Source organism: Dendropsophus ebraccatus, chromosome 6, assembly GCF_027789765.1.
Source record: "Dendropsophus ebraccatus isolate aDenEbr1 chromosome 6, aDenEbr1.pat, whole genome shotgun sequence".
NCBI lineage: Eukaryota > Metazoa > Chordata > Amphibia > Anura > Hylidae > Dendropsophus > Dendropsophus ebraccatus.
In genome coordinates this window covers 101,740,559-101,753,602 of record NC_091459.1, presented here as the reverse complement: position 1 = coordinate 101,753,602, position 13,044 = coordinate 101,740,559, and the positions used below count along the sequence as shown (strand labels likewise).

The 13,044-nt window shown below is 41.8% G+C and overlaps 1 protein-coding gene across 17 annotated transcripts in view; it reads right to left on the bottom strand.

Annotated features, from left to right (window-relative positions):
- Positions 1-13,044, bottom strand: part of MBNL1 (muscleblind like splicing regulator 1) — a 155,447-nt gene that overhangs the window by 34,622 nt on the left and 107,781 nt on the right. For all 17 annotated transcript variants that reach the window (XM_069975448.1, XM_069975454.1, XM_069975451.1 and 14 more), the window contains one exon: positions 6,046-6,216. In XM_069975448.1, coding sequence (XP_069831549.1) covers positions 6,046-6,216 — 171 coding nt within the window. The remainder of the gene's footprint in view (positions 1-6,045; positions 6,217-13,044) is intronic.

Here is a 13,044-nt window from a genome sequence, read left to right as displayed (position 1 = left end):
GGAGATGCATGATGGGAAATGTAGTTTCCTATCTTGGATACAGATCGGCTTTTAGAAAAACTTTTAACTCAGAAATGGCAGCAGCTAGAAAGACAGGACATGGCTCAAAATACCCAGGGGGGCTTGGTGAGTAAGACCAGCTGGCATTTCATTTTTTTGCTCTTAGGTGGATAACCCCTTTGACTTACAATGTCTGCCAGGAGATTTAGAGTGTGTATATGCACTAAATGTTCTGGTGGATCCACAATAAAAATTTTATGTGGATATGCCAGACTTTTCTCCAAGTTTTCTAGTATATTAATTGAGATTGTGACAAATACCGAACAGTGGCATCTATCACTCACAGGTTAAGGCTGTGTTCACATGGGTCACGGAACGGTCGGTCTCTGCCCGGATCAACACAGCCGGTACTTAAGTACTTAAGGGTGTTCTTTCCGGCCTCTCAGTTATTTGCGCCCCGTGCGGGATCCCGGCCGGAGCTTATACGATGTGTAAACGCTCCGGCCGGGATCCCACAGAAGATAAGGCTATGTCCACACCTCACAAAGTACGTCCGTAGTTGCCGATGGCAACAACGGCCGTACTTTTACGTAGTGTGAACATAGCCTAATAAGGGAAACATTTAACAAATACATTCTTTTTTCATGACATATCCATTAAACAGCTGTCATTTTATTCTATGGGTGCCCCTGTTAGGCATTCACTTAATGGATATGTCAAGCAAAGGCTAAAGTGCCTGTGATGGATGCCATACATTGGTATCATAACCTAATATTGTATCCATTTTATGAAAAGTGTTGTTTATCATCTAATTCCATTCCTATGTTTTGCAGTATATTAATACTCTTTTGCCGTACACTTACACTCTTTTGTGGTATATCAATACTCTTTTTTGCTGTATATTCACACTCTTTTGCAGTATACTGACACTCTTACAGTATGTGGTATACCGACACTCTTTTTTGGTAAACTGATCTTTTGCAGTGCACTGACACTCTAAGGCTAAGTTCACACAACGTAAATTTTCAATAAATAATGGCCTATGCAACATAGGCCGGTATTTATTGAAAATTAAAATATCATTGTGTCCTATGGCACGGCGCTGGTCTATTCCCAAGCACTGGCTGGCCTCCAGTGCTTCAGGCCGGCCGGTGCTCGGGAATAGACCAGCGCCATGCGCGGGAAATGGGCTAAAGTACAAATATAGGACCACGGCACCGGCATCCCCGTGCCAGCGCTGGTCTATTCATGATAAAAACAGAAAAGTAAGTCTAAGAGTTAATACTATACCTTAGCATGCCAATAACTTTATATGGAGGCATACAATATGGAGGTTTTGTCTATCCTCTATATATAAAATAAAACATACTACGTTCATTGGAATGCAATATTACAGAGAAATTCTGCTTCATACCATACAGAAACCAGGGAGTGTCTACACATGTTCCACAGAACTGTAGAGACATGAGTCCCTGTACAAACCTTGAGCGTTATAGAATTGGTGATATGTTTAAGACAGAGAAAAACACATGAGATCTTCATAATTGTTAGATCACCTGGAAGAAGGTGTCTTAGAACTCCATACCAGTGATCCCTGTTCCCTTCAAAAGTCAAGTAAAATTTAGAGATTGTAATAAATGCCAGACAGTGATCCAACCCCTTCCACAGAAGTTTGCACTGTATCTTTACACAGATAAATAGTCTCATATTCCAGAGTCTTCTCATTTACACATCATATTTGCAGAATAGTCATCTACTATATCATAACCCTGCTTTTCTTCTTGGATGTTTATAATATTACATTGTATAAAGATAACCTTCGGCATTATAACGGTCAGATGTAAAAAATTTGTATCTGGATTGAAATATGATTGAAGGCTAACATTAGAAACTCGAGCAGACACAAGAAATTACACCCATGACCTTCTAACCTAGCCCACATTATAACAGTGTGCTTCTATTTTTCTCCAAGCAACCTCCAAAATAGAAGGTGCTGTCTGTAGTCAGCTCTGGTAACTGATGTCGCATGTCACATAGCTTTAACCCTTTGATGACCAGGTCAATTTTCGTTTTTGTCCTTTCGTTTTTTTTCCTCCTCGTGTTTAAATGGTAATAGCGGCGCTTGCATCTTTTTAACTACAGACCCACATGAGCTCGCATTTTTGCGACACCAAAAGTACATTGTAATGGCAGACAATTTTTTCTATAAAATATGTTGCAAACTGGAGGAAAAAAAATTTTGCGTGTGAAATTGAAAAAAAAAAAATAATTTGGGTGGGTTTCATGTTTAGACCGTTCGCCCTATGGTAAAAATTACATATTATATATGTTCTTCAAGTCAGTACTATTACAACGATATGTAAGTTATATAACTTACAGTATATAAATATAATACAAAGAAAAACTTTTTTTAAAAAAATGTCATGTTCCTAAAATTTCTCTATTCCCATCCTTAGGCCATGTTCCCACTTAGTAAGACACCGGCCATTCCATGACCCATCCTATCCCTCAGTTGCAGAACTACGTAAGTTCCGTAGTAATCGGTGTTACAACGGCCGTGATTATTACGAAACTTACGTAGTGTGAACATAGCCTTATAATGTTTTTATCCTTTGGTCTATGGGGCTGTGTGAGGCGTCATTTTTTGCGCCATGATCTGTACTTTCTATTGATACCTTACCTGCGTATGTGCAACTTGTTGATCACTTTTTTCTGGATTTGATGTGACAAAAAATCCGCAATTTCACGCTTTGGCATTTTTTGCGCTTACGTCGCCCACCAAGCTTGATCAGGAATGTGATCATTTAATAGTTCAGGCTATGCATAATGTGATACCAAATATGTTTATTTATTTATCTTTTTTTATCTATAAAATAGGAAAATGGGGGTGATTTCAACTTTTATTAGGGGAGGGGATTGTTTATTAATGGAAAACTTAATTTTTATTATACTGTAATTTGAAGTCCCCCTGGGGTACTTCTAATTAAACCACACTGTTTTCACATAGAGATCTCTGCAGTACATATGTAATGCGTAGATCCATGAGATCAGTGATGCATTGCTCTAAGCTGCCCCGACCCGGCAACAAGCAGGGCCACTAGACCACCATGGATGGGGGAAAAGAGACATTTAAATGCAGCTGTTAGCTCTAACAGCTGCATTCGAATGGTTATTAGCCAGGAGCGGCGATAGCAGCCAGGAGCCGAGTGCTTCAGGGCGGGATCACAGCACAACCAGTCTTTGAACTCCTTTACCCGACTCAGTATGCCCTGGGTAATCAAGGGGTTAATTTACTGTTGAGTAATGTTTACAGTCAAATTCTAAAACAAGTCTACTTTGCTCCATCTAAGGCTATGTTCACACCTGTGTCCAAATGTTGGGTCTATTTGGTGACATACGCCAATAGCGCTCATTGGGCCCAATTGATTTCGGGCTGATGGAACAGAGGCTGTCCAATGAGCATCCAATGCCAATTTCCATTTGTTGCTTATAGTGCTATGATTGCTATTCTATGTGCAAATGAAGAAAGTTCCTGTGATTCTTTCATTGTTATTTTTTTAGTTGCATTAAGGTTTATTTCCATATGTAACGAGGTGGCTGTCGCTAACAATTTACATGCATTGTCTGCTATTTTCTATCCCGTATCCAGCGCTGATTTCCTCTTTTGTGGTGTTTTGTACATTCTTCTGTGACACGTTGTGAGTAAACAGAAGTAAAGTGCCTTACGGTGGCCTTTAAAATGCTGCCTGCTATAATGTGCGCTCACTCATTAACTCAGAGTTAAATAGAAGAATTTTGCTTCTGCGGCTGGAGAGAGAAAACTGCATATAGGGTCACACTATTCCTATTAAATTCAGAGGGAGATTTTTACTTCCTTAGGCTATGTTCACACTTGGTGCCGGTCTCTGCAAAGATCATTCCGGCCGGTACTTAAGTGCAATGATCTTTCCGGCATCAGCGCACGCCCGCATCAGAGCTCTCATAGCACACAATGAAGCAAGCGGCCCGAGCCGCTTGCTTCATTGTGTGAACCGACCGGTTTTACTATGTTCGCAATTCACAGAATTGCGGATGCAGAAAATTGAAATGTCAGTTCTTTGCAGCGCCATATGGGATCCCGGACGGAGTGTATACTAGGTGTATACACTCAGGCCGGGATCCCATAGCAGTAAAGGCAGTGTTCCACACTGTACAAAGTACGGCCGTTGTTGCCGGTGGCAACAACGGACATACTTTTACGTAGTGTGAATATAGCTTTAAAGTGGTTTTACCACAATAACAACTTAAAGGGGAACTATCAGCAAGTTAGACCAATCTAACCTGCTGATAGCTGCCTATTGTGCATGGGATATGTTTCTTACCTTCATCTTTGGTGCCTTTCCCGTACAGTTTTAATGTAGTCCTCTATCTGGAGTACTTCCCTGTCCCTAGAGTGCCGATCCGCCTCTGGCGTCTTGTCCCTTCTAATGATCAGTGGAGTGGGACAGATCAGCGCTCTGGGGGTGTGGCAGAACTCCAAACTGCCTTGCCAGACAGAGAGCTACACTAAAACTGCACTGGAATGGTGCAGAGGATAAAGGTAAGACACATGCCTTCATCCTCAGCGCCCTGTGCGCAATAGGGAGCTATCAGCAGGTTAGATTCATCTAACCTGCAGATAGTTCCCCTTAAAATGATGAGTCTTTGATTAGTCAGGGTCCCATTACTGGGACCCCACCCATCATGAGAATGAGGGTTATGAGATTCCTTGTTAGAGGTGTTATCAAGTAAGCACACATCCACTTCACTTAAACTCTATGGGACTTGCTGTCCTAGGCACTTCCATAGAGTTTGAATGGAGTCATAATGCTCATACCTAATCATCACTCTATTCACATGATTGTGGGGGTCGTGGGGATCGTCCGGGCAGCCCATAGCAGATAGTCTGCTGCCGCCGCTCCTGTTCCGCGGAGCACATTGTTCTTATATTTGTCTTTTGTCTTTCAACATGTTGAAAGACAAACGACTGCAGCAATCAGCCGACATCGTTCATGTCGGCTGATCGTTGTCTTCTATTATGATTCTAAGATGATTATCGGCTGTAATGGCCGATATCAGACGAATATGTTTTGTGTAATAGGGCCTTTCAATAATTGCTAACCTGTCATTTCAGTAAGGCCCCTTTAAGCAGTTTGCTTGAGAACAGTAAAAACATGGCTACACTTGTTCACAGGTTGTGTCTGATATTGCAGTTTGGCTGCAGTGAAATAAATGAAGCTTATCATATACAACCACTACATGTAGGATGCATAAAATCTGAAAGTAAGGCTTTCTTCTACGAGCAGTGCCCTGTAAGTTATAGCTTATGTCTAGTGTAGAAGTACAACTGTATTCAAGTGACAGCCATGTTCTACCAGTCTTGTAAAACTCCTTTAACTCTGCATCTGGCAAGAAGGGGGGACAATTCAAAGCTCCATAAGTGTGAAATAAAGAGCTTACTCTTTAAGGCCATGTTCGCACGGCGTATTGTACCCGCCGGGTTACGGAGCAGCCGGTCTCTGCAAAGATGTTCCTGCCCGGTACTGCAGTACCGGCCGGATGATCTTTATGGCCGTAGAGTTCTGATGTGGGTGCATCAGCACGCGCCCGCATCAGAACTCCCCATAGCACATTATAAAGCAAGCGGCCATCAGTTTTCTGCGGCCATTATTCAGTGAATAGCAGCCGTAGAAAACCATGTCGGTGCAGACTATGGAGCGAGCGGCTCTGGCCGCTTGCTTTGTAGTGTGCTATGGGGAGTTGTGATGCGGGCGCGTGCTGATACGGAGCCTGTATTATGTGTATACGCTCCGGCCAGGATCCCATAGAAGAACATGCAGCGTGTCTTTTCATACAAAGTACGGCCGTTGTTGCCGATTGCAACAACGGCCGTACTTTTACGCTGTGTGAACATAGCCTAAAAATGTATGTTTCTTAAGGGTCTATTTATGAAAAAAAAGTGAAAAGTACGTATACAATATCGAAAGTAAACCGCCCTCATTGCTATTTATACAGTGACTGACTTACCACAGGTTGAAGCTGAGTACCGGGAATCATTGCATTGGCTAGCTGCATTTGCTGGGCCAGCATGGCCATGTTCTTTTGCTGAATCAGGTTATTCCGTCCATTTATTTCTAACTGTGTTTTTAAGTGTGGTGGTGGATGGAGATATTTACAATTCTCTCGTGAACAGCGACCCTATAGGAAAAAAATTAAAAAAAAATAAGATTCTCTTTTATTTTCTAAGAAAGAGGTCACGTAATTCTATAACTTGAGAGAACATTAACATCTTTAAACATTAATTCTTAAATAGATATAAGATAAATGTGATCTGACCACTGGGGCCTGCACCAATTCTGAGAACAGAAGAAAATTGTTCCCCAAATGAACCGAAAGCAGCACGCAAACCCATACACTACTCTATTAATTTTCTATGGGGGTACCGGGCTGTCACTGAGCTTGGCAATGTTCCAAAGCCCCAAAGTACATTGAATAGAATAAGAAAAATATAGAAGAGCGCTCAGAGACTACTGTATATCAAAGTGCCAAGCAGGTGCACTGTACGCCAGTTAGGTGACAACTTTTCTTGGGAGTGGTTTGACCCCAATGGATCATCTAGTTATACACCGTGGATAGGGGGAAACCTGTGCAGTGTGGAATACCCCTTTAACTATGACTTCATACATACTGGGGGAGATTTATCAACATGGTGTAAAGTGAAACTGGCTCAGTTGCCCCTAGCAACCAATCAGATTCCACTTTTCATTCCTCACAGACTCTTTGGAAAATGAAAGGTGGAATCTGATTGGTTGCTAAGGCAACTGAGCCAGTTTCACTTTAAACCATGTTTGATAAATGACCCCCACTGTTTATAGAACTACTAGAAGAAATTCAAGGTAGGGGACACAACCGTTCCTGCCTTACTGCTATACTACCTTCTCATAATCTGCAACTCCTCCTCACCCGTGTCCCTTTACTAACACCTCATATTTTGTACCACTTAGGCTGGATTCACACTGTGCTTTTGCAATCCGTTTAACGTATCCATCTTTAATTGGTTACTTTTAGACAGAAAACATAGTCAACACAACTTTTGTGTCCGTTAAAAAAACGTATCCGCTTTGATCCGTTTTTATTCTTTTTTTTATAATGGAAAAAGGGATCAAAACAAATGACACACAATTGCATCTGTTTTTGCATCCGTTTTTTCCACAAAACGTATACGTTAAACAGATTGATGTGTCTGATTATTTCCTCTATACCATTTCTGGTTCTTCACCTACTATAGTACTATTGTTTCTAGGCATGTAAATGTCTTTCTATATTTTCATATTTCCTGCAGATCTACAAAAAAGGCGATTGTATGCAGGCAGATGTTGTCTTTGTCATTTAACAGAATGTTGTCTTGTTCATAGTTTAATACCTCACTATAACAAATCCATGCTTCAGTCTGCCATTATATTGTCAATGCTGAAGATGTTCTTTTTTAGGTTCTAAACCTTTATAGAATGTGTCAGATAATGCCTTCCTTGTGAATGCAGAACAAGCTTCATTATGTACAGAAGTAATTCACATGACAGATACTTCATACTCAAATGACTAATACACTCGCGCAATTAAAGGAATAAAACCCAGGATTGAGAATGTGATGTAAGCTAATGCTTATATCTATAAGACCTCATGCAGGAGCCGTATGCAGAAGTCAAAAAGGCTTACAATATCTCCATGATAGACATAATTTTTGTGTATGAAATCTGAGGTGCATACAGGTACAGGAGGGTTCCACCGAGCTATATTAAAGCAATGTGAATGAAGCTCACAAGTCAAGTTCTGCTATAATAGTCTTTTTGATCAATTTCTTTTCAAAGTGATGAAGAGGAATGGCTCTGTCAACTCTTTTTTTTGTACTTTGTCCTGATATTATGAGATTTGGTCCTACAATCATATGTGTCCAGGATAATGGGGTTTTCTGGGCTTATATGACCGATGGGTTATCCATAGAATAAGCCACCAATTGTTGCTGATTGTTTGGTGCCGACTTGGTTGCCCTGTCGACTAGCTGTTCATCATCCTGCACTACATAGTGAACAAGGCTGGAAGCCATGGGCCTTTCATTACATCAAGATGGCGCCAGGCCCCCATAATCTGGTGCTAGTTGGCTCCACCATTATAGTTCATCTCCAGTGATTAACACCAGGCAAGCAAAGTTGGGTGGATATGCACCGCCTATTGAATGATATACTACCAAGAAACACTTACACAATCCATGAAAAAGAGAGCAGTATATGTTATATTATGCACGACACACCTATGTATATGACATAAACTGCTCTCTTATGTAGGGATTGTGTCCAGGATTAGGGAAGAAGCTCACCCTAGGACATACAAATGTCAGACCTTAGCTGTATTGCTCATTCTAGGGAGTCCCGAGCCTTTTTAGCTCCCTTCCCAATCAGGGCTGTATTAACAGCTGCTGCTGCCCTAGGCACTAAACCTGAAGACGCCCCATCTTCACGCACCTATTGGCGATACCAGACCTGACCAATACCACCATACCCGCACCCCCCTGGAGAAGACACCAGATTTACTGGCAAGTCTGAACAGGAGGAGGAAAACTAAAAAAATAAAATTAGTTTTGTCTATCCCCCTGCTCCCTGGTGCTGTCCCCCTGCAAGGTGCTGCCCTAGGCACCGGACCACGGGTGCCTAGTGGTAAATACGGCCCTGTTCCCAATGACCCCTCACTGTTGCGGCAAAAAACCACCCCGCACTACAGAGGCAACACAACACCGCTACCTAAACATTTCCATTGCCAAAATACAGAAAATGCATCCTAAGTATACAAGACTTTTATCCTCTCTTGTAAATAAATTTCCTGACCTGAAGAAAAAAGCTGTTGGGGGGGGGGGGGGAGGCTGCTCTTAACGATTTTCATATTTGTAGTGGGTCTATATAGTTACATAGTTTCATAGTTAATACGGTTGAAAAAAGACACATGTCCATCAAGTTCAACCAAGGAGGGGATGGATACAGGGAAGGGGGAGGGGCGATAGGTTCTATACATATGCATTTATATTATTTTGCTCTAAGAACTTGTCTAGCCCTGTTTTGAAGCCCTCTACTGTTTTTGCTGTGACCAGATCCTGTGGCAGACTGTTCCACAGATTCACAGTTCTCATGGTAAAGAAGACTTGTCGCCTCCGGAGATTGAACCTTTTTTTCTCCAGGCGGAGGCAGTGCCCCCTTGTCCTTTGAGGGGGTTTTACCTGGAACATCTTTTCCCCATATTTCTTGTAGGGGCCATTTATATATTTAAATAAATTAATCATATCTCCCCTTAAACGTCTCTTCTCCAGACTAAACAAATGTAATTCTTTTAATCTCTCCTCATAACTAAGATGTTCCATTCCCCTTATTAGTTTAGTTACCCGTCTTTGTACCCTCTCCAGCTCTAGAACGTCCTTTTTATGAATCGGGTTCCAAAACTGGACAGCATACTCCAGATGAGACCGCACCAAAGCTTTATAAAGAGGTAATATTATATCCCTATCCCATGAGTCCATGCCTGTTTTAATGCATGACAATATCCTGCTGGCCTTAGAAGCAGCTGCCTGACATTGTGTGCTGTTCTGTAGTCTATTATCTACAAGTACACCCAGATCCTTCTCCATCAGCGACTCTCCCAGAGTAACTCCCCCCAGGACATATGATGCATGTGGGTTATTAGTACCCAGGTGCATAACTTTACATTTATCCACATTGAACCTCATTTGCCAAGTGAAATGTTGTCACTGCGGTGAGCTGTTGCCTTTTTCTGTGTTTTTGTGTGTTTGCAATTTCAGCGATTGCAAATTTGTCTTTTTTTCTCTGTTCCAGATGGGGGAGTGGCTGTCTCTACATGGTCGTGCACTCCATCCATCCCACCCAGGTGGTTATGATTTTTGCCAGTATAAGATGGATTCTGCATGCCCAGAGCATAGGCTTATTATATGCCATGGAGAGGCCATAGTACAGTGTAGGTCCACCCCAAGCATGAGGCCACCTTATCATTGGTGTGGTGGTTTACATTATTTGCAAATGGTAACCAAGAGCCTCATTATTTTATGAAGATTTTTTATGGCAGTTGGTGGCTGCTTTTAATGATTTTCATATGTGTAGTGGGTCTGTATCTTGCCATTGCAGTGAGCTGTTGCATTTTTCTGTGTTTTTGTAGACCTGAAGAAAATATGCCCCTTTATAATAATTACTCTTTTCCAGTCCCGGTGGCCTCCCTGTAGGCCCCTGGCCTTAACCCGACCTTAATGGGATACGGATATTTTATAAATGCTTAATAGGTAAAGATCCCGATTCCTCCTAATTCTGGGCATCTGCCAGCAGCTGTTTTTCCATTAATGTATGGCACTTCAGCGACATGCTGTGTTCTTTCTTTGTCTACCATAGAATTTGATGTAGAGGGCTCCTCAGAAGGGGCCAACTCCCCATTGATTTCAATAGTAAAAGCTTCCCTGACAGCTGATTTGAAGTAGCAAATGGGGGTCACAGGCCCACTGTTCACTTGATAAATGAGGGTCCCAGAGCTGGGATATGTCACAAATGCTAGATAGACTTAGATAAGACTATATTACTTGTTTCTGGTAAACAGATGTTGTCAAGGCTATATAGAATCATACTGTACTGTATATACATTTGTTTCTGGATGGTGCAGAAGTGTAACCTAATTTGTCCCAATTTCCAGTAGGGAATATTGGCAGTTTTCACATTACCCATCGCTCTTTATAAGCATGGCACAGCGAGCAGTTTGTTTGTGTGCCCATTTGTTTTACTATTTTTCTGTAATTTGCAAAATCTCAAACTAATTAATTCCAGGGACGGACTCCGGCACTTCATTTCTGGAGCCCAGTGCTCTATATTTTAAGCGGGCATGCAGTGTTAAAAAGACATTAATGCTTTGTCATGCTGTAGTTGAATCTAGCCAAAAAAGCAATACTTGTGACAAAAAATCTATATCCCCCCCAGAGCAGTAATGTCTTAAACCTGAAAGCAGATTTACATTAACAAAGAGCGCATCTATCACCCAGCACAGGAGGTTAACAATGATGAATAGTTATTACTTGCACAAGTCAGGCTCAGGAGATAAAACCACTGAAAACACCAAAAAGCAGTTTATAGATTTCATATTCAGGAGAATATACAGAATAGATATACTAAAGATAAAATGTAACCCGATACAGCAAACAGCGGCATACCTGCTATAAAGAATAGTGGCGGGGGTCTACAGCTGAACCATTATGCCCCTAATTGTCAATTCCTGCCAACACTTGGGGGACATATGGTCTGTAAATAGGGACTCCTCTTATCTCCGGGAGGTAAATGGTGATAATAGTTGAGGTTGGTGGCCACATTCATGGCTTGTCAGAGCCTTGTCAGAGAATGCTGGAGCAAAAAATCAAGGTAAGAGCCCACACTCTGGTGCTGCTCAAGTCTATCTATATAAAATGCACAATGTGGCATAACATATGGGATAATGTATGATAAGAAATATTATAAATTATAGGTATATTTGCAGCCACTGAGATTTTCTGTGATCTAAAAAGATACTACAAGAGTACAGACTAAGTGCATTAATGAGGGACTATCAATCAGTAGTTGGCATGGGACAAGGAACATCTGGCAAAAGCCATCTGCTGTTGGAGAAAGATAGGAGCCGCACATAAGGATCCACAAGTAAATATATTTGGCTGTCCGTGGGCACAAACAAGCACTGATCAGTGAGATCTGTGCTCGATTGCAGTGCCTGTACAAGGCACAACTAATTGTGTGACCGTGCCACACAAACTGTCACTGCATTGTCTGTGCCGCCATTTACATCGATTGTTATCGGCCAGGCTTCTCCTGTTTACACTGGACGAGCCTCCTTTCTCCCGGCGCCTGCTCTATGCCGCTGTCAGTGTTTTGACTAAATGCCGTTTCCCCCAGAAATGGCCACTTAGCATAGACTGCATACTGTTTTTCCAGTGGGAACAGCACGTGAGCAGATGTTTTCAAAACACTGACCGTGACAAAGAGCAGCCATGGCAGTATCCTAGATTTATAGTTTATCCTGGACAACCCTTTTAACTTGGCCTCCGAATTCCGCAGATTTCAATCTAATTAAGTATCGAATCCAATTGTGCTAAATCAAAATTTAGCCTCCCAATCATAACAAGGCCTCCCGCACAGATCACAGAGCATGTCTAGAAACTGTGAATGGGTCAGCTTCAGTCCATTTGTCTATACCCAGGCCTGCATTGAGGCCTGCAGGTTGCGTACCACTGCTGAAAAGCAGATATTTTAAATGCTGTTCAGAATAGCTTAGGCAAAATTGGTTGTCCCATAATAATGTAGTAAAAAAAATATATGTTTTAATATATGCAGTATAATCGCTATCCAATAACAGACCGTAGGAGACATAAAAGCCCTCACTGTCCATCTTTTAGTCAAGCAATAGATTTTACATTGATCCAATACACAAGCGCAGGTGAAAAATTTCCTGCATTTTGTATCATAATTAAAAAATCCATGTGATTATATCCCGGCCAATTATACATCCCCGGGCGACTTTAGGTCAAATCAAGAAGAGAAAGAGATGGAAACTCAATACAACGGCTAGACTATTACACATCCTTTTTTGCAATCTCTTCTGTCGACCACGTTCATACTTGGCATACCAGAAAAAAAGAAGGACATGGTACAAGGAGGGTGACAGTCACGATACTGCCGGTTAGATGAAGTGCCGAACTTATTTAGCAGGAATATGAAAGTAAGAGGGGAAAGCACAGACGGCTATCATATGATGTTTTTCTTTTTCTATCACATCAACAACATTTAGGCTGAAAGCCCGGGCCTTGCTAAACAACCAGCCTGTGTGTAATTCAATTACAGCAGCATTATGTGTGCAGCTTCTTAGTGCTTGGCCTTGGCTACTGCTAGAAAAGCCCCACTCATCTCCAAAGAGCATGTTCAGTGCAGCTGGGCCTGTACGCGAGAC